The sequence below is a fragment of the Malus domestica genome, chromosome 16, assembly GCF_042453785.1.
Source record: "Malus domestica chromosome 16, GDT2T_hap1".
Classification (NCBI taxonomy): Eukaryota; Viridiplantae; Streptophyta; class Magnoliopsida; order Rosales; family Rosaceae; genus Malus; species Malus domestica.
In genome coordinates, this window is record NC_091676.1 from 2,589,785 (window position 1) to 2,614,335 (window position 24,551).

The window sequence follows — 24,551 nt, forward strand, 5'->3', positions numbered from 1 at the left end:
TAATACATAACCATATTTGTTTTCATCTCCAACCGAGAGTCAAATGGCTCGTTTTAGTCATGTGAAAAAAAACCGTTTCCAACCGAATGCTAAAAGGCCATAGGGTCAAACATAATTTGTTATGTAAATTTAAAAACTACAACAACTTAAATTTAAAAATGGTGAAAATTATGTGAAAAATTGTGTAGGAATGACTTAGATATTTATAGAAGAAAAAGGGGAATTTAAAAAAAAAATTTGGCCCAAAAAAAGGACAATACTAGGATATATCCAACACTAAAGAGGACAATATTGTCGGATATATCCAACAGAAAATGTATTAATAATGAAAAATTCAGCCTGACTCGGGGCTGATTGGTTGGCCGGATTGGACCAGTCGATTGGTCCTTTGGCCCTTTTTTGTCTAGTGGGGCCCAAGAACACTTTGGCCTAGCCCTCGGTTGGAGACGGTTTTCGGACTATTTTTTACTCTCTGATCCTTCAGTTGGAGATAGTCTAAGGGGGCGGGACATGAATGGAGAGATGCCAACGGTTCAAGGTTCAACCCTTTAATTAATTTATGAACTGATTTTAATTAAAAAACAACATAAGAATAAATAACGACCGATCAACGTTAATTAATTAATAAGTTAATACAACGTTAACTACTTGTTTGTGTGTCGGTAAATGGTGACTTGAGGCGAGGACAAAGACACAGCAGGCTCCTTCCAGGCCACCACCATATACAAAAGCAGCTTTACAGCAGAAAGTATCTTTGTTTAATTTAGGGGTACCTTTTTCTCCACTCGTGTCTGTCTGCAAGTGCATTGCTTTGCAAAGAAGAGAAACAACGCCAACTCGACGTATCTTTATACAAAGAATTTTTCTTGGCAGCACCCACAACGGAGAATGGACCTCCATTTTTCGGAAGCAATCAGCCATATATATGGGCCCTCCAATTTCATCGTGCTTTCGTTCTTGCTAAATTGGTATGGAGGAAAGTAGGAACATTTTATTTATGTCACAACGATCATCTTCGACAAAAAAATTGTAACTCAAATGGTTGAGAGTATCCATATGTACGCCAAATTTAAATGTCATTTGTTCGATTTTTCTCCCTAAATGTGCTTGTGAATCGACTTGAGTTCGGCAAGTAACAACGGTCTTTCACAATATTCATTGTTAATGCATAAAATCAAGTTGACTTTGGAACGTATCAAGGTGTGATATTCGCAAGGTTGCTTTAGTCACCAAGTGTAGGTAATATGTAAAAAGATAGAGATATGAAAGTAAACAAAAAATATCGGTCGTTCACCCTAACTTGAGCTACCCTCCACGTGAGTAGAGGAGTTCTCATTAATAATAAAAATTTTACATATTACAAAGGTTCAAGCATAATTACCCAACATGCATCTCGTTATAATTGGTATCTTAATTGGAAAGCAACTCATGTGCTTTGTCATGAGTGCCAAGCCGACGTTATTTGAAATTGAGAGCATAATTAGGCGGCAGCAGAGACCGTCAAAACTTAGAAAATTTGGAGCATAATTAGGCAGCAGCTGCCCTCTCCTCCGCCTATCTCGCATGAAAATCTGTCATCAACGATCAAATAAAATAAAAAATTAGTCAACTCATTCCGATGAACGATCAAATCAATCAGCAAAGCAGCGCGGAATTATTTGAACGACAGACCCTACAATGTACGACTATGTTGGCTGGACAAGTCTAATTCAATTGGGCCCCAGATTTAATGGGCCTTTGTATCGGGCTCCTCAACGTACCAGAATGGAATGGGCCGGACCCCATTATGATCATTTGAGCAGGTGGCGGGACCCATAGTTGAATGGTCCCGCAGAACTCGTTACACAGAAGAGAACGACACCGTTTTCGGGCTGCGGACAGAAGAAGACCGAAGAAAAGGAGAGAGAGAGAGAGAATCCGATGGATGACGACGATGGAGGAAGACAGGAGACGACGATGGAGGAAGACTGCATGAGTGCGCGCCCTAGTATGATGAGCGCGAGAACAAGGACACTAGTGGAAGCCATTCACTCGAGCCCCACGCAGTCCGTCCTCTATCTCGTCTGCGGAGCCTCTCAGGTAACATTTACGGCTAAATTAATGTGTGTGATTGAGAGTTTATCATGATTAATTAATCAGGATTAGCGTAAATCAGGTCGTGGCGTGGCTGCTGTCGATTCCTGGAGCATCGAACACGGTCCTGGAAGCGGTGGTGCCCTACTCCAGAATGTCGATGATCCAATTGCTCGGCAAGGTTTTAATTCTTCTATTTCTCGCTCTTAATTGTTTATTATTTCGTCAATTTATGGAATTTGATCGAAATTTGTTTGCTTTCTGTGTTGCTGCAGATTCCGAACCAGTTTTGTAGTGCACACACTGCTGAAGAAATGGCTTTGTTGGCCTACAATCGCGCTCTCAAGCTCTCATCGCCAGGTTAGTGCTATTTCACACTCACTGGTTCACTATGTGGTTATACATACATACATACATACATACATACATACGGTTATAAGTATAGAATCATACTTGAGTTCTGAATTCGGATTCGGATAGTGTTTTAAAGCTATGTCTTGCAGTTGCATTTCCTCCAAGCTTTGTACTCTATACATGATTCCATATATATGATTAGTTGGTTCACTAGCTTTGCGTAGCATGGAAAGCTTCAACTTTCTAGTTGCTCTAGTGCCAAACACAGGATAATGAGGTGGCATCTGTAGCTTAAGTGCTGACGAACTCATGCATAATGTTTTAGGTATTATGTGAATGTGGCTCTTATACCCCATCTTTTTTCTATGCAATAGGTTCCCCGGTTCTTGGTGTAGGTTTCACTGCTACTTTGGCTACCTCACGTCCAAAACTCGGAGACCACAGGTATAATTTGAATGTGTGCATATTTTATTTGATCTAGTTGGATATGCACTTGTTGTATGTTCTAGCATGCATAAATAGAGCCACTGAGTAATGATGGCAGAAACAGAGGATCCAAGTAAGAAACTGCATTTTGACACACGTTGATTTTCATAAAATCCAATTCGTTTGTGCCATTGTACATATTATAGTTTGGTTTTATGGTTTTTACTTTAAGATATGTTACACGCATAACACCTCCCATAAGGGCTTGCTTTATTTATTTAGTGTTTTCTTCATGCTTCGTCAACCTAGGCCTGCTTACTTCATTCTTTCTTCTTGATGTTTAGGCTTCACTTGTCAACAAGGACATCCGACAGACTTTGGGTGTCAACAGTGACTCTTTCTAAGGTGATTGTCATTTATTATTGTCTTGATTATGATCTTCAAGTTTTCCATTTCTTATGTCATGCTTGTTGTCATTTTAGGGTCTACGAAATCGAGAGGAAGAAGATATGGTTGCAAGTCATCTTTTACTCAAGGTCTGAGAAAATTTCTACTAGTTACTCTGGGGACCTTATATATAGGGAAAGAAAATTTAGCAACATAATTCCACACCTTTATTAGCTTCGTAGCTTTGCTAAATGTGACTTGCTTAAACTCATATTTCAAATCTGTTTCTTTCTATTAATTTGTTACAGGCAATTGCAAATTCATGCAAAGTTCCCGGGACATTTGTTTCAGAGCTCACTGAATCTGAAGTACCTGATGAATGTGAAATGAATTTTAGTGAAGATGAAGAGTTGGAGCAACTTATTAACGGGCAAATATGCTTTAAGGTGTATCCATTTTCAAGTGGTAGGATTTAATTAACATAACCTCAGCACAATGTGTTCTATAGTTATACAGGTCAGTGTGCTCCTTGGCTGTTTGCATAATGCTTTGTTTTTCATTGAGTTTTGCAGAACCACACATGTTGACTGCAGAAAGGAAGATAATATTGCCTGGTTCTTTTGATCCATTACATGAAGGTCACATGAAGCTCTTGGAGGCTGCTACTAGGTACAACAGCTTGCTTTAACTGGCACTCTCTCTTTTCTAAAATTGAAAAGGCATGTATAATAATACTCGTCAATCACTCATTTATATGCAGCTTATGCGGCAATGGCTATCCATGCTTTGAGATTTCAGCAGTCAATGCTGATAAACCTCCACTTTCAGTATCAGAAATCAAAGATCGTGTCAAGCAGTTTGAAAAAGTTGGTAAGGCTGATTATCTATGACATTTTTTTGTCTTCCTTTTCCTTTTCCAGGATTTTGAGGGGTAATGAGTCTTTATACGGGATTAGTTGGTGAAATTTTTTGAGGAGAAAATCTTTTCACGTTATATATGCGTATAACATGGATAATGAGTCATTACTTATTTGATGTAGAAGTCATAATTTTTATCTTTGTCTAACAGGAAAAACAGTCATTATATCCAATCAGCCATTTTTTTATAAGAAAGCTGAACTTTTCCCGGGCAGTGCTTTTGTGATTGGTGCGGACACAGCAGCGAGGCTGATTAATGTATGCTCCTTCAATGCATATAGTTAAAAGTTAGATGGAGCGGTTAGTTTTATAACATTTGTATCTTGATGGTGGATATGCATGCTGAAGTTACATATGGAAGTTATCACTACTTTAATCACTTTTGCGAGCTAATTTTCTTCCTTTACAGCCGAAGTACTATGACGGGGACTACAAGAAGATGCTGGAGATACTTCTTGGATGCAAGAAAACAGGGACCACTTTTCTTGTGGGTGGCCGTAATGTACATGGTGTTTTCAAGGTAAGCTTTGCGATCATTACTGACCATCCATCCATTTTACCGTTCTTTACGAAAGTTGTTTATTCGATCTGTTGTGTAATTACCTTGTCAGGTTCTTGAAGATTTTGATATTCCTGAGGAGTTAAGAGATATGTTCATCTCAATACCAGAGTTCCGCGTGGATTTATCATCCACCGAAATTAGGAAACAGGTTGGAAAGTAAATATCTCGCTGAATAAAATGCGATACCAAGAACTAGAGTGTATTCATATGTTTAAGAGAGGACATATCCTGTAAAAGTTGTACATGGGAGGGACACGGTAAAAGTGACATTGTTTTAAACCTATTATTGTGGTGTCATGTGTCTATACCTTTCAACATAGCGTCGTGTGATTGGTTAATAACATCGTCGTCATCTTGCGTGTAACTTGTTCTCGCTGTTTCAAGGCATCCGGTGAGTTTGATGGATGTATGCTATGCTTTAGACATGTGACTTTGCCTAACCAAACGCTAGCTCATGGCAACATGTCAGCCACTGGAATCAAAAAGGCCAGATAAGAGAACTACTTGCATTCGGAAAAAATACGTTCATTATCCATTGATCATCCTAATTACATCCATTTGTAAGGCTGTAATACACAGGTAACATTTATCTTCGAAATAAACATTTCAATCAAAATCAAGTAATAAATAGTAAAAATAAAAATTTACACGCTTTTTATCTAAAGTTGTTCATGAAATTGTTATAACTCCTCACTTTGGTATATGCGATATAAAATCGATAGAAGTGGTTTTGGAGATTGGTCCACCGTTAATCATTTTGGCCTTTTGTGAGAAATCTCCGTTAAATTGAAGATAGTTTTGTCAAACCAACATTCCTATTGGATTGATGGTTTCTTCAATTTAACGGAGATTTTTCAAAAAATGATCAAAATGACGATGGACAATCTAAGAGTCAACTTCTATCGATTTTGAATCTCAGAGACCAAAATAAGAAGTTACAACAATCTCATTAACTATTTTGGCTAAAGAGCCAAAATTTACAGTTTCCTATTCCCCGGCCAATTTGTTTTTTTCAAAGTTGTATTCTGCTGCTATCTCACCAGCCACAAGCGTGGTTCTTGGAAGCTGAGTTTCAGTCGCGCGCCGGGTGGCGGTTGCTGATCAAGCACCGCAGCCAGCTCCACAGCCTGCAGCGGCGCAAGTAGAACCGTAAGTATCGTGACCGTTGGTGGAGGCTTTGTCTTTGGGAACGCCATCTGCACAGGAGAAGATGATGGCTGAGATAACAACAAAGGTGGCCAGAGCTGCCCACAACATCACGAAAACTGATGCACTCCCGCCGCTTAAACCAGTCCCTCCACCTCCACTTCCTAGCTCTTTCCAGTCCCTCACCATATGAACTGATAAACTGCAAGCTCCTACCTTCTCCCTTAGAAATGGCTGATAAGGCTTTCTGATAAGCTGACCAACATACTAGTAGTCTAATTTTATCCAAAGGACGTGTTTTATATCTTTCCAGTTGCTCTTATATATTGTGATTGGTGCCCATTGGCCAATCACACTTCTCCGCGTTGGACGGGTGTGCGTGTGTATGTATACAGACACATTAAAATGGATAAACTAAAAATTTGGTCAGCCCAAAGTGTAAACGAATCATCTGAAGTTTACTGAAATTATGGACCGCATAGTTTGAAAGAGAGCGGATGCAGAGAGATCATAGATGGACACATTATTCTTGTCAACTGGTCCAATTCAGCGATGCCGGCTTTGTTTAAAAAGGTGAGAATAAGTGATCTAGAAAGTGAAGACCTAGAGAAAGGAAGACTTGGGTGCAGTCTCCTTTGTTTCATATAAGATATATATAGCTAAGGATCCGTATTACGGCAATGACTGTATCAGCATCATCAAGGTGTTGACATTGACAATGCCAGGTCTTCGATTCTGCGTCATTTCTACTTAGTCTTTTTATTCTCTCTTTTTTTATGTAGTATGGATAATATTATAAATCCCCAAGGATAATGCGTCCACGTTCGATATTAAATATGCCATTCCTTCTTCTTTTTTCTCGAGAAAATGAGGAATTTTGCATGTACTTATATGTAGTTAAGTTATTTTTTATATTACTAACTGATTTTCGGGCGAAACTTTAACTTTCTGCACATATATTGTCTAGTTCTACAACTTCGATTTTTTCAACCAATTGGACGAGATAGGAGATAAACTGGAACGCTGAACGAAAGCACAACGTGGAAGGTGTTACGGTGAGTTGGGGAGGAAAATGGGTTTTCTTGTTTGGGTCAGAAAAGAATTAATATAGGGCCGTCGAAGCCCAAAGCGCAAAGAGACCCAAAAGAAGCAAAGAGAAGATAGACCATGACAAAGAGAAGAAAAGAGTTAGAGAAAGGAGGGAGGTGGTGGTGCTCTCAGTCTCATCCTCTCTCGGCCAAGTTGACACGGTGCAGCTGAATGTTGATCAAAATATAATTTATGGTACCAAGGCCTACATGATAAACAACTCAAAAATATTTCAGGACATGTTGGGGCCAATAATAATGTTTTGGCGTGCCATGAAGTGCGGGTTAGTGTGTCATGCCATGCATTTTTCTAACACTTTGACACGCTAACCTTCACATTATGGCACGCCAAAACATTGCTATTAGCGCCGACACTAGCCTTGCTTCTAAATTATTCCGAAATATATAGTAGGTAAAGTGTTGGCAAAATGCATGTAAAAGGAAAAAAGATATAAGAAATAGTAGACCCCGGAGCCTTAGATTATTTTTTTGAAAAATTACTACAACATAGTAGGCAATTATATATGAACGTGTTCTTACTAGTAAGAACACATGTAAATTTTCAGTTTTACTAATGAACGTGTTCTTACCGGTAAGAACATATTCATATATATGACTCGCGTCTTGTTTTGTCCTAATTTCTAAAAAATAATGTAAGTTAGTGACAAAAATAGTTTAGTCCTCACCTCCATTTCGTTAACCAAATCAACTATTTGAATGCTGTGATTCCAAACTGCAAATCCCAAGCTTTTTATAAGAGGTTCTGTTTAGTGGGCTAGTTGGATGGGGTGTGATCAAGTAAATTATATTTGAGTACCAACCATTGTTTAATGCGTCTATACAATATCACGGATGAGATAAATCTAGGATAACAGGGGTTTGGATTACAAGTCCAGAAGCAAATCGCGCTCGCGCCTCCGTTCTGATGCCTTCTCCTCACTGCATCATCTTCTTCTCATCTTCCTCGACATGGATTGATGCTTGATTTTCGTTGTGGGTAGCGATGTTGCAAGTTGATGTTTGATCTTTGCTAGATCGCGTTCGTTGTTGCAGTCTAGTTGAAGATTATGCTTGTTGGTAGAGAGAAGGTTGCTAGAATTCATATAGTCGATGCCGCTTAATGACACAGACTTTGTTGTTGCGGTTGGAAGATTTTCTTTAAATGTTTTTCATATTCCAACCTATCTAATTGACTTGTTTATACCAGACACTAGACATGTATCTCAACCTTAACCTTCAAATTCTTTCGATAAAAAGAAAATAAAAAGAAAATAAAAAAAAACCTTCAAATTCTACTCTAACAATTCAAAAACAATAACCTTCATGTCCTGTCCACTAAATGAGCCGTGAAGATCGTTTCCAGCATAGAAACAAACTTGGTCAGAACATTGGAACTAGGGTTATATTATTGAGGCAGCGACCAACAGATATTTTTCTTTTCCTGTCCTATTTCCTTTTATTTAACCAATAGATGAACGTGCAATTAATCTGAAACTCAAAACCCTAGCATGGAGGGTATATAGCATAAATAGTTGTATATATAAATCCATATAAGAACATAAGATCGATATATATTTCTTGTTCACGACGTACAGCTGTGCCGAATTCAATTAGAAACTCATCCTACATGATTTAACACAAACTAAAATGAGTAATTCTACCCAAAATTAAGTCTCATAAATCTCGATGAACATACATGTATCTACAAGTTCTATCTTGAGTAGCCTCTGAGAACGTAATTCACCCAGCTGCATGCTATTACAATTTTGTTTATTACGTGATGAAGAGATAAACACGTAAAAGGTAGATAAACTCATAAGTGTATACAATCTAACTAGCATTGCCATTCAATAATCTCTTAGGGTGCAAGCAAACATGCATTAATTATCTTGACGAGAAGAGATTTTTCAATATATTCTTATTTATGTAATAATATATGATGTATATATTTATATTTCGAGCATACTAAAATACTCGGCTTCAGGTTGTTCCCTTAAAATAACGTTGGAGTAAGTAAGTTGAGAGACAAAACAAATGAAAAAAACAGTCAAGTTGGTGGGGATGAAGCTCCCCTAGTAGACACGAGTCATTTGTGTAGACGTGTGCCATCCAGCGTCCGACATGTAGCCCACACTACAGAACAGCAGTGCTGATCAAGGATTCAGGAGATACACTGAAGACTATGGGCTAAGCTGCTATGGATTTATACGGGCAAACAGACAAAGTCATCATCATGTTACTGATTACCCGAAAATCAACAACTGATATTACGCATGTACAACCACAACGCGCCAAAATTTCGCGCATGCGCATGTAACGCAATCACACAATATTTTTTAGACTGCGATGAAGAGGCATTAGTGCAAAACCCCTTTGAAAGTTCTCTATCAGTTTCTCTGCCAAACCCCTTTGGATCCATCTCTCTCTCTCTCTCTCTCTCTCTCTCTCTCTCTCTCTCTCTCTCTCTCTATTTGTAAATAATATGTACACACATAGCGGTGCACCTCTTTGAGTTGCTTTTATTTGTTTGTTTGTGGCCTGAGCTGCTAAAGTCAAGTGGCGTTTACACATTATGGTTAACATGCGCAACCAATTGCCCGACTGGAAAACTACCATCGCCAAGTCGTCCACCACCACCACCACCACATATGACGGTGAATACTCTCAAGGTTTTCCGTATGAAAATTACGGTGTGCTTCCTATTGATTCGGTTGTCCTTGACCCTCCAACTGATAATTCTCATTGGAACAATACTAGTAGCAGCATTAGTGCAGCTGCGGCAGCTGGAGGAGATGACCATAAACATTTTCAAGAAATATTTCAGAATTTGTCGTATATTCAGCTTGATCCATTCTTACAAATGCAGCAGCCCACACCCAATATTTTCTCGCACGATAAAGAGGTTATGTTGTGTGGGTTAAGCTTGGAAAAAGGAGAATTCAGTGGAAAGACGACGACGTCCCATGAGATGGTCCGTACATATTTAACTTAACTAGCTAGTTATAACTAATGTTCTTGTATTTCTTGTTAATTTGCTTAATTAATTATTTTTGTTTAATTAGGAAACTAAACCTGTAATGCTTTCTGGAGAATTTAAGCAAAGCAAAGACGAACGGCCCAAAAGAAGTCGTGCTACTGAACTGCATAATATGTCTGAGAGGGTGGGCCAACCACCCACTCAGCTTATCGTATTTCCTTGCCAACTTATATACTTTATTTTACTAATCAAACTAACTTAATTAATTACACTTGCTTGTTTTCATGAGTAGATGCGTAGGAACAAAATCCGGGGGAAGCTGAAGGTGCTACAGGAGCTTATACCCAACTGTAACAAGGTGTGTATATATGTATATATAATGGCTTCTTTCTTCCCCTTGCCGCTTAATTTATATTGATGTTAAATTAGCTTCGATCGATAAAGAGATGGTACCCACAAAACTATTTGTTTGTATATATAACTTTACTTATCCGACTTCTGACATAGGTGCCACCAGTGGCGAAGCCACGTGAGGGCGAGGAGTGGCAGCCGCCACTCCCCTCGCCGGAAAACACAGCCCCAGCGCAGGTTCAGCCTCTCCCCTCCCGGAAACCCAGCCCCTCCGCTCCGCAGCTCCGCTCCGTCTGTTCTGTTCTTCGGATGAACTGGTTCTCTGCAACTGGATTCTTTTTTCTTTTCTTTTTTTAAATCCAGGCCAAAACGACGTCGTTTTGGTCCTGGTAAAAAAAAATTTAAAAACTGACACCAAACGGCGTCGTTTCATCTGTTTTGAAAAAATATATATATGGTGCCGGGGGGGGGGTAACGTGTCCCCCATTCAACCTTCTTTGCTCCGTCAATCACATACCCATTCCTTCTTCCTACCTCCCGCAACGTCAAATCCAACCCAGATTTTCCCATCAATCTATCTCCTCCGTCGGCCTCATCCCAATCTCTCTCTTCCCAGAACGACCTCATGCTGAATCCCTCTTTTCTCCGTCGACCTCATCCCAATCCTTTCCTCCAAGACAATGAATACAGTGATTATGAAGATTGGATTTTGATGATTTCAAAAATTGATCTTTGGCTTTTTTGATTAATAATCTTTACAGTTAATGATTTTGAAAAAAATAAATGGGGAAGAGAAGGACTGGAGGTGAATCTCCAGAGAAAAGAGGACTAGAAGCGGGTCTACGGAGAAGAGAAGGATTTCAGGGTGAGGTCGCCCGAAGAAGAGAAGGACTGGAGGTGGGTCTCTGGAGAAGAGAGGTTTGGGGCTAAAGAATAAGCCCTGGGGTGGAAGTATTTAACAGACTTGTTGGAGTTGGAGAAGGAAGACCGAGTGTGTTTGGTCACATGTTTAAAAGAAGAGTCGATTGTTTGGTTACAAAGAATAGCAGAGTGCTTGGAGAAACTTTAAAGTTTAAAGGACAGGTGTTGTAAAATGGTTTCTCCACATAAGAAGTCAGTGAAATTGGGTACTCACTGTTGATTACCCAAGTATTATCCTGGGAAAATATTAAATAGACAGGTGTTATAATGTTATTAGGCCACCTATTATAGTGAGTAAATTGACTACTGATTAGTCAGTATTCAAGTACTGTTCTTTTTTTTTTCTTTTGACCCCACCTTTTTTTTTGTGATTTGTTAACCCATTTCGCTCTTTTTTTCTTTTCTTTTTTATAATTATTCTTGTATGTATTTTTTTCCCTCTTTTTAAGACCCCAACGTATTTATCTTAAACTCTCAGATTATATATTAATATTGTATTAATTTTTTAAGAAATAATGTAAATATTGTTTAATGCTTATTTTACGATAAAAGAAATTTATTTAAATTCATCTAGGCTCCTACCTAAATCTCGCCTAGACGCCTAGCTGCTAGGCCCTAGTCCGCTGCCTGATTAGCGCCTAACGTTTTTTAGAATCTAATTCTAATCAATTTAAGCTTCTTACATGACTTTGATATTACCACTTACAACACTTTTGGTAAAGAGACTCTTTTATGTTATGAATATTGACTCAAAACTTTGTACTCTCTAATGTGAAGGCAACCGTTTCGATGAACATTGCACTCTTTTGAATTTCGCCCTTCCCCTCGGGAAATCTTGGCTTCGCCACTGGGTGCCACCCCACTGTAATTTGTTGTCATGACTTTGTTGAGAATAAGTCACACATAGGAGAAGAGATCTTGCATGAGTTTATAAGAAGTTGAGTTACTTCTTATATTGCCAATTGGTTATATTGCCAATTGGTTTTATAGTGGAACCTCAACTTTCTTCATGCTATAAGAGCAGTTGTCCCACGTGTGAAGCCAAACGGCCACATGTGCTCCACGTCACCCCGTTGTGTTGACCACGTGTTAGGCTTGAAAATTCGCCACACATGAGGGGGCGGGTTGAGAATGAATCTCACAACAGGTGAGGGGGCGTGTTGAGAATGAGTCTCACATTGATGGGAGGAGGGATCTTGTATGAACTTATAAGAGGTTGAGATACTCCTTATATTGCCAATTGGCAACTCTGTTAGTACTACGATTTAGTTTTTTTTCTTTGGTAACAACTATTTAGTAGTATTTTTGTTTATTCATCGATTAAATTAATTTAGGTAAGAATAATGTTAGATAGATTAAATTTCTAAATTAAATTTGCAAATCTATTATGAATAGAAAATAAACAATTTAATCAGCCGTAATTAAAAGTAATAATTCAATCATCAACAAATACATTATTTGATTTAACAATTTAGTCTACCTAGCATTATCTTTTAATTAAAAAATTCGGAATTAAAAAAGAATGGTTAATTATATCAAATTTCGTGGAAGTCTCAGATTCGCTTTCCATTAATCATAAGTTCAACAGGTATCAATTAGGGTAAGTAGTGAGACTAAATTTTTAAACCAAATTTTGTATGGCCAAAGAGCTCCAAATGCTTAAGCTAGCAAAGTATTTTTAGTATGCCATGATCTTCAAGAATCCGGCTTAGATGGGTAACTAAACATAATTAAACAACTAATTAATCACACCCAATTAATCTAATCTAAATAGACCGAGCAGATTGCTGACTCGTGTTTCATCTCTAACATTATAAGCTGTTGAATCTGTTGACTATGTAGGGTGCTGATTAAGATGAACAAGCTAGCTGAGACTGATTGATAATCTTCTTGTATATTATTTTCCTTTGTTCATATGTGCCTTGAATTATTTATTTAAAACTTTTAAGACTACTGAATCAACGATACTGCTTTTCCAATTTTAGACAGACCGAGCTTCAATGCTGGACGATGCGATTAAATATATCAAATCCTTGCAGCTTCAAGTACAAGTATGTCCTGACATTTCTCTGCCTCTTTCTTTTCAATTAAACTTCTAATTGCCTTAATAAAAATGTTGTTATAAACATCAGATGATGTCCATGGGTGGAGGAGCTGTGTACCAGACTCCAAATTTATCATTGGCTGGGATTCAAGGCACGCAAATGTCCCAATTTAAGCCGTATTTGCCCATGGGACCCGGACTGGGAACGAGCAATGCGTATGAAATTGGGATGGGATTGGGAATGGCAATGGGAATGATTAATATGTGTTATACAACAGGCGTTCCAACAATGTCAGTTCACTCAGCAACTGCAGGGTTGCCACTGATGTCTGGACCGGGAGGTCTACCCGTTAATCCTCAAGTGCAAATGCAATTTCCATTCCTTGCTTCGCAAGTAATGCCTAGCACAACCGCGGCTACATCAAATATGGTTCAGCCACGATTTCCTACAAATTTCTCCCGCATATTCAACTATGCTAACCAAGCTGGAGAGTCTAGTTCACCAAACACAGCTAGTGACAATGAGAAAGTGCCATTTATAAACCAGGTGCATTTTCTGTCCCTTTATTCTCTGTTTCATTATGTTGAAAGTTGTTTGCACTTTGTCTTGTTCCATCGTTAATTTCGCTTTTCATTACAAGAGAGTACTTTTCAATCTTTGTAGAAATCTAAGGTGATGGCTAGTCATGTGGTGACACCCACATCAAATTAGTGACAACAAAGTAGCAGACAGTCACTAAAATGAAGCGGGGTTAACAAGGGTTCCATTTTTTTTCGTTCCGTAAGTTTTAATCTCTTATTTCCATACTAATTTCCTTCCTGTTTAAGCGCCTTGATCCGCCCGTATCAGTCTTCGGTTCTTTAGTTTTAACAGCTCTTGGGCATTTATCCTTTCTCTAGAATATATGGTACTAAAACATATATATATATATAGTTATAGTTGCTAGAGTACTGATGATGTTCCATGCCAAAGTACTTATAAAAATTTGTTCGAGATTATTGACTCTGAATCAAATTTAATTAGGTACTAATGGTTTTATGATTTGACGAACTACTATATCTAACTTATTCTTCTCTCGCTTCTCGCCTCGGAATCTTGTTAAGAATCAATTGGTACAAGTCCTTCACATCTTGGATGCGTTTGGCAGCTAATGTATCCAGTTGAGCACCATATCGCTCATACAAAGCTGGCACTGCTCCTACAAACACAATGACTTCATACCGATACCACAGAAAACTATCAATTAGTCTCAAACAAGATTATTAATCAAACTTTAAAACTATCGATTTGCAATAATGTTTTGTGTGTATTGTATTTGTGTTGGTCTGGTCGGAGATCTCACTCGTATATAAAAGGTTCAGAAGGCTGATATGATATCCGATAACCGACAATATCCATAGACAAGCCATTGCCTGCATGTATATTGAACACTTAACAATGTCAAAACCCTTAGAGAAAGGTCACTGGTCAGGGTACGTAAAATGTCGAAATCAAGTAAGATTACGTACCAAAAATAGGAGTTTCAAGTCTTTTCCAGATGAAATTTCCAAAACGTTGAGCAAGAACAGGTTAAATGTTTCGAACAAGTATCTACAAGTCGATTCCGATGAGAGTTTAATGTCATCCAAATCAGGTGGAACAAAACCAAACCTAACAAGGAATTACGATGAATAACGTTATACAAACAGAAACTAAGAACCAGAAAACGGAATAGATACTGATGTTAATTAAGTGGACAGATTATATTATTAAAAACAGATTACCGAGCGATTAGTCTCGCTCCTCCTTGCTGCAAGAAGAAAATACCAAGCATGGTGATCGTGAGGGTGTTACAAAGAATAGTGAGAAACTGGTATTCTAGTACTTCTAAAAAAATCCATATGCCTGTAAGCGCGCTTAAGATTAAAGCAGATATTATCTTGTTCTTCCATAATAATATGTTGGCCACTGCAAAAATCAATTCAAGTAACGAAATAGTTATCAAACAGATCTTAAATTGTTACGTTGCAAATGAAATTACAGAAGTTTACCTTTTCCTCCTCCAAGAATATGAGACATGGTTGTGTTCAATGTGACAATGTTAATTACTACAATTTTCTGCTAGGCCTACATCTATAAGCTTATTTATAAAAAGGAAGAAATTAAGGAATGTGCAATTGGCATGGCTCAGAAGATTGGTTCTTCCTCGCATGCCTATTTCAAATTAATGCTTCTATGTATTAATAAAAATCTTAATGCAGGCACCAAATCTTACGTTTACGTGCAAGGATTGTTAAATGTCGATTAATGATTTTGTATGTCACAGTTTTTTTAATTAAAAAGTTGAACATTAATATGGATCAAGGTATTCCTACCGTAATTTATTTGCAATAATTCAATTTATTAGCACTTTAAAATAGTCATCTTGCGTTTACCAGTTACGTGAAAAAAGTTAAAAACAGTGAAGCGAGGAATGAGATGACTGGTTTTTAGGGTTAAATTCTAATAGCATTTCATTTTCTTAAGAAGAAAAACTATGAAACTCTTGTTTGGTCACAGAAACTATGAAACCATTCAGGAAAAAACGAAAGGGTGCGGCTATGGACTCAACTTAACTGGGCCTTGCCATTTGTTTGGACCTTTCTTTTCCAACGATAGAGGCCCAATCTTTGGACTTAGTTATTTTTGTTGGTCCAATTTTTCGATTTCAAGAGGGGGAAAAAAAACATCATATTTCTAGCACTTTAACTTTAAAGATGTCATGTCACCCAGCAATTATTTTGTATAAAATTAAATTAAAGTACGTGATGATCTTTTTATAATACCAATTTATTTTACAAAAGTGAAAACAGATGAGAAAATTAATCGTAATTTACTTGTGGGTTATGTGATTGGACTGGACCACATTGGTTATAATTATAAAGGGTGCAGAGGATATGAACACGTTGATCACCGATAAGCATGCTCCAACTATCATCATTAGTGCTCATATAGAGAGATTTTTCAATATTTATGGAACACGGAGCAGTACGCCATATGTTATTAATAAATAATGAGAATGTTTTCTTTCTTTTTTCATAAGTCTTTCCCTTTATATAATAACATATAATGTATTTATCCGTGTTTTGAGTATACTGAAAAACCTAACTGCATAAGGCATGCATAAACTCATATAATCTTGACATCATTTTGGATCCAAAAATCCTTTGACCATTGACCAAATGAAATTAGTACCTCTGTTGAACAGATTTTACATGTACGATTTTTCGGTGTTGGGCTAATCATCATTACAACGCGTGTGTAAAAGTAAAAGTAGGGAATTTCGCTTTAAAAAAAAAATTAGGGGAGATCCATCGTGATCGAAGTAAAATGTAGTATAACTTTATATTGACATATAAAACTAAAATATATGTTGTACATTTTGTTTGTGGATTTGATCTGTAATATGAAGTGTTAGTTTTGTATGTGTAAATAACATAATATTGTAAGAGCAACTTCACTGTGAGAGTTTGTTCGGGAGGACAGTGGACCAAACAGGGCCTGAGAGCTCGGATGAAACACTCCAGCGTGGGGAGCCCGAGGGACAATGCAGGTCCGAGCACTAGGCCTATGAGGAATTGCCAGCCCACGAGCCCGAAGTGGATCTGACGTAGGGCTGACGTCATCCAGGCGTTAGCCCATTTTTTTATTTTATTTTTGTCAAGCGCGTGCACCTAGCCCGCGTGTGGGGGCATGTCACCCAACACCTTTTCAGCAACTAGGGCCCGCGTCGCATTTTCAAAAAGTTACCGTTGGGAAGCCACGTGGCTTTCCATGGTCCGTTGGATCTCAACGACTAGATAATGTGGACCATCCGATTTGCAACGGTAAAAAAAATAAAAAAAATCTTATTTAATATCAACCGTTGGATCTAAGATCAACGATTGATATTATTCTCCTTTATAAAGAAATAAAAAGAAAAAATAGTTTTAAAATTAAGAAAAGTTACTGTTGTGCCACGTGGCACAATCTGGAATGTTAGAATTTAATTTTTTTAAAATCCAATGGTAGAGATTAATTAGTTGAATAAATTTATTTTGTATTATTTTAAAAAAACTAATATTTTATTGCCTATTGCCAAGGCTATTCAAGTGTAACGGTGGAGATATAAAAGACAGTTACTGTTCATTAAGGGCGGTTACTGTTCACTGAATGGATTGAATACTGAATAGCCTCGGGAAGGGCTCCCATGCTAAAGTTGCTCTAAATGTGAGTTATATAAATAAGTCGCAAGTCATTATGCACTTTTTCACGTATAAAATTATAAGGAGAAGAGTAGTGTACTACTACTAGTCTATGATAACGTTTTTGAAGATCTCCAACTAATTGTACTAATCACTATCCCTGGCCACTCTTCTATAAATTGGCAAGAGATGGAACTAGAGCTGCACCAGCGTTTATACAGTAGGCAACATACATTGCTTCAACTTAAGCTTGAAGATGATGAGATCAATGTCTTACTACAACGTTGGAATATTGTGTCTTGTAGTTTTTCTTGTTGTGGTCAGGGAAACCCAGGTGGGCGAGGCAGCCGTGACTTGTAACCCAATGGAGCTAGCCCCATGCGCTGCCGCGATCATGTCTTCGAACTCTCCCACCGCCGTGTGTTGCGGAAAACTCAAGGAGCAGAGCCCTTGCCTCTGCCAGTATGTGAAGAACCCCAACCTCCAGAAGCTTGTCAACTCCCCAAACGCCAAGAAGGTCGCCGACACTTGTGGTTCCCCATTCCCCACATGCTAAGCTTGATTAGCCTTCAATCTCAGCTACCACTTTCTAATTTATCGTCTTAATTATCAGCCGCTAATAACCAATAGTAGTGGTGTATTTTGTGCTTGTGGGAGATGGATTTATCATGAATTTCAAAGTTGTTTGTGAGGAAGCCTTGAACTTGAAGGTATATTAATGAAGCTTTTTACCAAGTTTTTTTACGTAGGCCTACAGTTCAATCCATCTTTAGCGTTACATTTCACTCCAGCATAAATGTCCAGCTCATTGAGCTCAAGAAACTTGATCTAATTTTCTTACAAAAGAAACTTAATGGATCCGTTGATTAAAAATAAATAAAACATTCGGATTGTTCGCCGATCTGTTGACAAAAAAGTAAAAAATCCAGTTCATTTAAATAGGTCGGCAATAAGGTTAGCATTGCATTATGACGACTGTTGTATGCCACTAAAGTTGAAAGGAAAATTTTATAAGATGACAATAAAGTTGGCAATGCTTTATTGGCATGAAATGTTGGGTGTTAAAGCATCAACAGTGCAAAAATTGAGTATAGCGGAAATGAGAATACTTTGTTAAATGTGTGGGCACACAAGAAAAGACAAGATTAAAAATGAGAATATCTTAAGTAAAATGGGACTGGCTGCAATTAAAGATAAAATGAGAGAAAATCGGTTAAGATGTTTTGGACAAGTGAAACGAAGATCTAAGATGCTCCAATTAAAAAATGCGATTATAAGACAAAGACTCAAGGCAAAAAAGGTTTGGAGCAAAAGAGGTAGAGAAAACCTAGGAAGACTTGGAAATAGACTTTAAGAAAGGACAGTACTTGGAGCTAACGGAAGATTTGGTGCAAAACTGAGCGCAGTGATGTTTTAGGATTCATCACCAACCCCACTTAATCGAATAAGATTTTGTTGTTGTTATTGTATTTAAATAGCACCATTGATGTCAATTAGTACTGCTGTGTAATGATATTTCTCTTCACTTGTAGGTGAAGTTATATTCGATTTTCGCCCAAAGCGAATTCAAACTAAGGGCAAATTCGAACCAAATTATTCTTAGTAGCCTACCTATCCTCATGTACTCGAGTTTGAAACTTTCAATTTTCTTTTTGCAATGCATCACAATAGAGAGAGATGATAAATTTTGAAGTATCTAATCGATATCTGATAATTATGTCGTTCACTTTTTATCGATATGTTGTTAGATATTTGTTATTGATTAGTTTAACAATTGAAATTTGGTTTATCATCATTTTTGACAATTACTTAACAAAACAACGAGTCCCCTAGAGTTAGTTCCTCTCCGACTAAAATTTTTTTTGGGTGCTGTTGCCTGATCCAGAGAACCAATGTCAAACGTATAATACCAAAACACAACATACATAAGTCAAGAAATATGGGAAATCAAGCAACCAGCAAAAGTTGGGGAATATATATGACTGGGGAATTACTTCCACTTCTAACATACATAAGATGACATAGCATATACAAGTCTTTAGCTCATTTCATATTTGCTCCATTCATTTCTTTCCCCTCGATCGACAAAAGCCACCAAAACTGCAGAACTAATAGCGGAATTATACCTTCTGAAATCCACTGGCTTGTTGTTGCTGCTGCTCATGCTGCCCGTAGTTAGAACTGCTCATGTCAAGGCCTTCATTTCGGTGCTTCTCCCATCCCCCAGTATCAGCTTTGGAATGTGCCCAGTAGTAAAGACTTGACCCTGCCAGTGACAACAGTGTAAGAGCAGCACCGGCGGCAAACACCCCTTTGCGCAGAGTAGAACAAGACAAGTCATCTGCATTGAAGATTCCCCGGTACTTGGTGTGGTATGCATTCTTTGCCGACCCAGCCAACAAGCACGCCTCCGCTCCCAAAAAGGTTGTCCTGAGTCATTCACAGTTCAGAAGCTTCAGGTTTTGGTTTAGCAAAATGAAGCAAATGGGATTTGCCATGTACACAAACACAATACTAGAGTAGAGAACAACATTCACTCATGGATCAAGCACAGTACACTAACAACGCAACAACAAAGCCTTATCTCACTAAATGAAGTTGCCTATATGAATCTTAGAACGTCATGGTACTCGGTTTTGCGTCAAGTCTTTAGTTAGCTCCAAATCAGATTCCAGAAAAATACAAACAATTAAAAGTAAATGTCAATGTGTAACAACTCAACAAGCAAGCAATTAGATCATCCAAAGGAACAACATACTAAACAAGTGACCAAGTCAATTACCTTGACTATTTCTAAGATATGGAACGATTAAGACCGTTGATCAAATAATTAAACCAAGAGTAAGACCCAATTAAAAATGGTTAAGGAGAGGGGGATAAAATGGGTAAAATTACCAGGAGAAGACGAAGAAGAAGACGGTCCAAGTGGTGGAGGAGCCAGTGACAAGACCTTTGCCGCAGCAGAGACACCTGGTGACGCCGTTAATCACCGCCTGGCTGACCAGAAGCAGCCCACACGCCGCTAATCCGTACACCGTGGAGGCGTCCGTGCCGTACACGCAGTAGGTACGCTCGTCGTACTCATCGGGCACTATCTTCGCCTAATTCAGAGACACAAACACAAACAGTAACAGTTAGGGCTTGAAGTACTTAAATATAAAAATTAAAACTTAAAACGGACAGACACAATGAGATGGGGGTGGGTACCGTGCTACGGCGTCGTTCAGCGCCGACGGCAAAGATGAAGGCGATGAGGTGGAGGGAGGTGACGATGGCGACTATGGGTATTGAGACTGCCATTGTTGTCTCTCCCTGCAAGCGTGTGGCGTTGGTAAACTGAAATATCTCTCTCTGCTTTTGAAGAAAAAGAAAAGAAATTTGGGCAACTTTCTCTTCCTTTTGTCTATTTTTGGGTCTTGGCGAAGAAAAATGGGGAATTTGTCGCTGCTTTTTAGATGAGGTTGGATTTGAATTTCCTACATTTCGAGTTTCAAGCTTCAAACTTTTTACAAGGATCAAGGAGTGAGTGAGCTCTGCGCTGCTCGTCTAACAACAAATTAAATTGTGGCACAAATTGATTAATTTTTCAAGTATATGGCAATTGTTGAATAATTAGCAATTTTCCCCTATAATTTTGAGGTTAAAATGTTTTTCTCTAAAAATAACTAGTCTCTTACCACACGCGTATGCGTGTGACAATTAATCTTTACGCTAAGTTATTATAGTTCTTTATTTTTCACATTTTTAGTTTATTGGGAATACATTTCTATGTATAAATATTATAAACTTAAACGAGAAAAAATTCAAATAATTATATCATTGTACCTTTTACACCGGATCATATTTCTATCCCATTAAATTCTGTTTTCATTACCTGAGAATGAAATGAAGTTATTCAACTCTTTGTATTTAAAAAAGAAAAAAAAACTGACCGCACAATATACGAACAGACACGATTGATTAATTTCTAATTTCTCACAAAATTTTTTTTGGAGAGAATCCTTGCCCGTGGATGTGGGACCCTTTTTTTAACATGTATCCGGATAATCGGTTTTGGACAGGTTGCAAGAGAGCGGGTTGGATTGTCGGATTGCCAGATTCCCCGGTTCTCAAACCGGAAATAGCAGGTCACCCTTTTAAATCTTGGATGTTGATTAGTCCCCGTGCCACTGTCCACATCACTAAACCAGCAACAACTATTTAATCTCAAAACTACCCCTTCTATATTGGGCCAACACTAAAAAACAGCAGCCCATCCCATCTTGGGCCTCTACTGTATGTTAGATATGGTTATGGGCCAGCATTGTGTGCCTTTATCAAGAAACCCACCGCTAGTGAGAGTGAAACCCTGCAAATAAGATAGAAGCTTATATCGAAGATGTTACTGTGGCAGTGCATGCTGGACTCCATGGATTATTTCTACGTGACAGTACATAACACGTCATTGCATTGTTACTCTCCCTTCAAGTAATTATTCTTTTCTATAAAACCTTCTATACTTCAATTTTGTTTAACTATAACTCATTGTTGAATAGATGTTCAATCCACATAAGCGATCATACTAAAGTTCACCTATTGATACTCGTGTTATTTTTGTATCTCATTAATGCTTTGATCCACATAAATGATCGTATCAGTGTTCACCTATTAGTTCTCGTGTTTACGAAAACACGATTCAGTGATTCTCAGTTTGACTTTTGGATTTAAGGCATCATCCAAAATCCTAATAATTAGTAATTATCCAAATTCCCTAAGACAACGCTAAGCTAAACAAGATGGCACGAAAATAAAGGATAATTGGCCAATTCCTTTGGCAAACATATGTTGGATACGCCGCGCCTAGACGAATACAACGCAACACGCTCACCAAACCAAAGAAAGAAAGAAAATCCAAGCCATCAAACAAGGAAACAAAACGACATGGACAAATCAATCTTCCCAGATTTTCGTCTCCATTCACACTATCACATATATAATCAGCAATTAATCAGCATTACACCTCAGTCTTAAAGACTTGAGTCCGAAAATCCCGATCAATTAATTACTAAGCACTCTTTCTCTCTCTATATATATACACACACACACGCACGCACGCACACTCTCTCTCTCTCTCTCTCGCTCTCTGTGCAATTGGTCACTCTGTCTGTATCCACAATCCATGGCTAATTCAGATTTGTCCACGGTTTTACCTCGGGTTCTTATCGTCTCCCGACGAACCGTCCGCAAGAACAAGTTTGTAGATTTTGTGGGTTAGTTTCCATCTGTTTCCATATATATTGCTCAAACTATTGATTCCGTCACGTATTTTTCACACTTGTGTTATTAGGTAGTTTTTCTATTTTTGGACGTTACATTGCTCAGATTTTCAGATGTTGATTTTCCTTGTTCAACAATAAAATTATACGTTCTTTCTCGATTTTGAGCGTTATTCTTATTTAATCTAATCGGAGAATTCGAAATATATAGTGCAAAGGGAGTATGCTGCTTTAGCCAATGCAGATATGTTACATAGATTATTGTTTTATTAAGCCAAACTTTGATGCAAATGGAGAGAATATTGCTGTTGCCAACTCGGCTAAATGCTGACGTGCAAAAATTATCGTTTGTTAAACCAACCATGTGTGTTAATTAAAAACGTGTTTTTCAACATATGGGACAGGAGAATATCATCTAGACCTAATAGTAAGCTATGGAGCAGTACCTGTCATCGTCCCAAGAGTCAGCGGAGTCCACATGCTGCTCCAAAGCTTCGAGCCAATCCACGGAGTCCTTCTCTGCGAAGGCGAAGACATCGATCCATCCCATTACGATGCGCAGCTCTCCGGTTTCTCTCCCGGAGAGCTAGAAGAGATCAGAAAGCTCCATGCTAGCGACACCGCCATCGACAAAGAGAAAGATTCAATAGAACTAGGGCTTGCAAAGCTATGCCTAGAAAGAAACATCCCGTACTTGGGAATATGCAGAGGCTCCCAAGTCCTTAACGTCGCGTGTGGCGGCACGCTCTATCAAGACGTTGATAGCGAGCTCTCGAAGGAATGCCCGGAAAATACTCAAAGAGTTGCTCACATAAGCTATGAGAATTACGACGAGCATAGGCATGTGGTGAAGGTGGTGGAAAATACGCCTTTGCATGGATGGTTTAAAGACTCCTTGGATGGTGAGAGAATGGAGATATCTGTGAATAGTTATCACCATCAGGGGGTGAAGAGATTGGCGCCGCGGTTCGTGCCGATGGCTTTCTCTCCGGATGGTTTGGTTGAAGGATTTTATGAGCCGGATGCTTATAATCCCGACGAGGGTAAGTTTATCATGGGGCTTCAGTTTCATCCGGAGAGAATGCGAAAACCCGATTCGGATGATTTTGAGTATCCAGGATGCCCGTCTGCATATCAGGCACGAACTGAATTTCTTCTAGTTTGTCATGTTTTTTGCCAATTTTATGGTCAAAATTAGCTGTATCTGCAGGAATTTGTCAAAGCAGTGAGAGCTTACGAAAAGAAGCTCAATGGAACCACAGCATGTGTGCCAAAATCTCCAAAGCTTAACCATGATCAAGAGATGAAGAGAAGGAACATCGTAACGAGCCTCTCAGTAGCAAGAAACATGTACTCGAAGCGTGGAATTGTTTCCGGAAGAGAGTCTGATCAACTCGACGTCGGAGCTGAGTTTCTGGAGGTCAGTATTAAAACATCTCCACACAGCATAACCAACCCGCAACATAGTTTCTAGTTCTTGTAGGTTGTCATGATAGTTCGATTTTAATGGTGTGTTGTTCCGAACGGTATGATATCAGGCTAATACGGCATTGAGCTTGCAGCAAGAGACAAGGCTGAAGCAGATGGGGGCAACAGTAAGAAACGCTTCTGCATACATGAAACAACTGAAGATGTGCGAGGAGAGGGAGAAAGTTGCGAAGGCCTTCATCGGGAAGATGTCGATAGAGCAGATATCTGATCTGACGTCGTTTTACCGGACGAAGAGTCGGATATGTTCCAAGGCCTTGGAGACAAAGTTTCATGACTTGCTGCTTGAAAACGATGCTGATTAATTTCTCCTCACTTCCAATTCGTTATGAAAGAGATGCTTCCCTTATAAATCTGC

General features: G+C 38.5%; 6 protein-coding genes across 9 annotated transcripts; 4 read left to right on the forward strand and 2 right to left on the reverse strand.

Moving 5' to 3' along the window:
- The first annotated feature begins 1,771 nt into the window (after positions 1-1,771).
- On the forward strand, positions 1,772-5,084 carry LOC103402662 (uncharacterized). Of its 2 annotated transcripts, none has more exons than XM_008341413.4 (12): positions 1,772-2,079; positions 2,156-2,254; positions 2,349-2,433; positions 2,802-2,871; positions 3,198-3,258; positions 3,336-3,389; positions 3,549-3,705; positions 3,813-3,909; positions 4,001-4,110; positions 4,310-4,416; positions 4,568-4,678; positions 4,770-5,084. In XM_008341413.4, the coding sequence occupies exons 1-12, from the start codon at positions 1,921-1,923 to the stop codon at positions 4,878-4,880; spliced, it is 1,221 nt and encodes a 406-aa protein (XP_008339635.1). In that variant the 5' UTR covers positions 1,772-1,920; the 3' UTR covers positions 4,881-5,084. The 2 variants fall into 2 exon arrangements, 1 of the variants encoding a protein (XP_008339635.1); XR_011577343.1 differs by having other exon boundaries at positions 1,820-2,079; positions 4,310-4,458.
- A 4,417-nt stretch (positions 5,085-9,501) lies between these two features.
- On the forward strand, positions 9,502-14,262 carry LOC114822033 (transcription factor LRL1-like). Of its 3 annotated transcripts, none has more exons than XM_070815690.1 (6): positions 9,502-9,925; positions 10,017-10,142; positions 10,224-10,289; positions 13,189-13,254; positions 13,336-13,794; positions 13,912-14,262. In XM_070815690.1, exons 1-6 carry the CDS (start codon positions 9,527-9,529, stop codon positions 13,957-13,959), a joined length of 1,164 nt encoding a protein of 387 aa, XP_070671791.1. In that variant the 5' UTR covers positions 9,502-9,526; the 3' UTR covers positions 13,960-14,262. The 3 variants fall into 3 exon arrangements, with proteins under 3 accessions (XP_070671791.1, XP_070671792.1, XP_070671793.1); XM_070815691.1 differs by having other exon boundaries at positions 10,017-10,115; XM_070815692.1 differs by lacking the exon at positions 10,017-10,142.
- Positions 14,263-14,312: 50 nt separating this feature from the next.
- On the reverse strand, positions 14,313-15,306 carry LOC103403230 (reticulon-like protein B14). Its single transcript, XM_008342059.1, has 5 exons — positions 15,279-15,306; positions 15,012-15,195; positions 14,757-14,898; positions 14,591-14,660; positions 14,313-14,446 (listed from the first exon to the last, which is right to left on the reverse strand). The coding sequence occupies exons 1-5, from the start codon at positions 15,304-15,306 to the stop codon at positions 14,313-14,315; spliced, it is 558 nt and encodes a 185-aa protein (XP_008340281.1).
- A 2,338-nt stretch (positions 15,307-17,644) lies between these two features.
- Positions 17,645-18,194, forward strand: LOC139192859 (non-specific lipid-transfer protein 2-like). The gene has a single exon (XM_070815693.1). It carries the CDS (start codon positions 17,707-17,709, stop codon positions 18,004-18,006), a length of 300 nt encoding a protein of 99 aa, XP_070671794.1. The 5' UTR covers positions 17,645-17,706; the 3' UTR covers positions 18,007-18,194.
- Positions 18,195-19,334: 1,140 nt separating this feature from the next.
- Positions 19,335-21,067, reverse strand: LOC103402658 (uncharacterized). The gene is made up of 3 exons (XM_008341410.4): positions 20,658-21,067; positions 20,346-20,551; positions 19,335-19,880 (listed from the first exon to the last, which is right to left on the reverse strand). Exons 1-3 carry the CDS (start codon positions 20,748-20,750, stop codon positions 19,571-19,573), a joined length of 609 nt encoding a protein of 202 aa, XP_008339632.1. The 5' UTR covers positions 20,751-21,067; the 3' UTR covers positions 19,335-19,570.
- Positions 21,068-22,608: 1,541 nt separating this feature from the next.
- On the forward strand, positions 22,609-24,526 carry LOC103402656 (putative glutamine amidotransferase GAT1_2.1). Its single transcript, XM_070815423.1, has 4 exons — positions 22,609-22,699; positions 23,110-23,843; positions 23,916-24,125; positions 24,244-24,526. The coding sequence occupies exons 1-4, from the start codon at positions 22,609-22,611 to the stop codon at positions 24,496-24,498; spliced, it is 1,290 nt and encodes a 429-aa protein (XP_070671524.1). The 3' UTR covers positions 24,499-24,526.
- Positions 24,527-24,551: the final 25 nt, after the last annotated feature.

Coding starts and splice junctions, on each gene's coding strand:
- LOC103402662 (XM_008341413.4), top strand. CDS start 1,921: ATGGATGACGACGATGGAGGAAGACAGGAGACGACGATGGAGGAAGAC. Junction 3,259..3,335: donor CAACAGTGACTCTTTCTAAG/GTGATTGTCATT, acceptor TTGTCATTTTAG/GGTCTACGAAATCGAGAGGA. Junction 3,910..4,000: donor CTCTTGGAGGCTGCTACTAG/GTACAACAGCTT, acceptor ATTTATATGCAG/CTTATGCGGCAATGGCTATC.
- LOC114822033 (XM_070815690.1), top strand. CDS start 9,527: ATGGTTAACATGCGCAACCAATTGCCCGACTGGAAAACTACCATCGCC. Junction 10,143..10,223: donor AACCACCCACTCAGCTTATC/GTATTTCCTTGC, acceptor TTTCATGAGTAG/ATGCGTAGGAACAAAATCCG. Junction 13,255..13,335: donor CCTTGCAGCTTCAAGTACAA/GTATGTCCTGAC, acceptor TATAAACATCAG/ATGATGTCCATGGGTGGAGG.
- LOC103403230 (XM_008342059.1), bottom strand. CDS start 15,306: ATGTCTCATATTCTTGGAGGAGGAAAAG. Junction 14,899..15,011: donor GGAGCGAGACTAATCGCTCG/GTAATCTGTTTT, acceptor ATTCCTTGTTAG/GTTTGGTTTTGTTCCACCTG. Junction 14,447..14,590: donor TCTGAACCTTTTATATACGA/GTGAGATCTCCG, acceptor TTGTGTTTGTAG/GAGCAGTGCCAGCTTTGTAT.
- LOC139192859 (XM_070815693.1), top strand. CDS start 17,707: ATGATGAGATCAATGTCTTACTACAACGTTGGAATATTGTGTCTTGTA.
- LOC103402658 (XM_008341410.4), bottom strand. CDS start 20,750: ATGGCAGTCTCAATACCCATAGTCGCCATCGTCACCTCCCTCCACCTC. Junction 20,552..20,657: donor CTGAACGACGCCGTAGCACG/GTACCCACCCCC, acceptor TCTCTGAATTAG/GCGAAGATAGTGCCCGATGA. Junction 19,881..20,345: donor TTCTTCTTCGTCTTCTCCTG/GTAATTTTACCC, acceptor TGAATGACTCAG/GACAACCTTTTTGGGAGCGG.
- LOC103402656 (XM_070815423.1), top strand. CDS start 22,609: ATGGCTAATTCAGATTTGTCCACGGTTTTACCTCGGGTTCTTATCGTC. Junction 22,700..23,109: donor CAAGTTTGTAGATTTTGTGG/GTTAGTTTCCAT, acceptor CATATGGGACAG/GAGAATATCATCTAGACCTA. Junction 23,844..23,915: donor GATGCCCGTCTGCATATCAG/GCACGAACTGAA, acceptor CTGTATCTGCAG/GAATTTGTCAAAGCAGTGAG.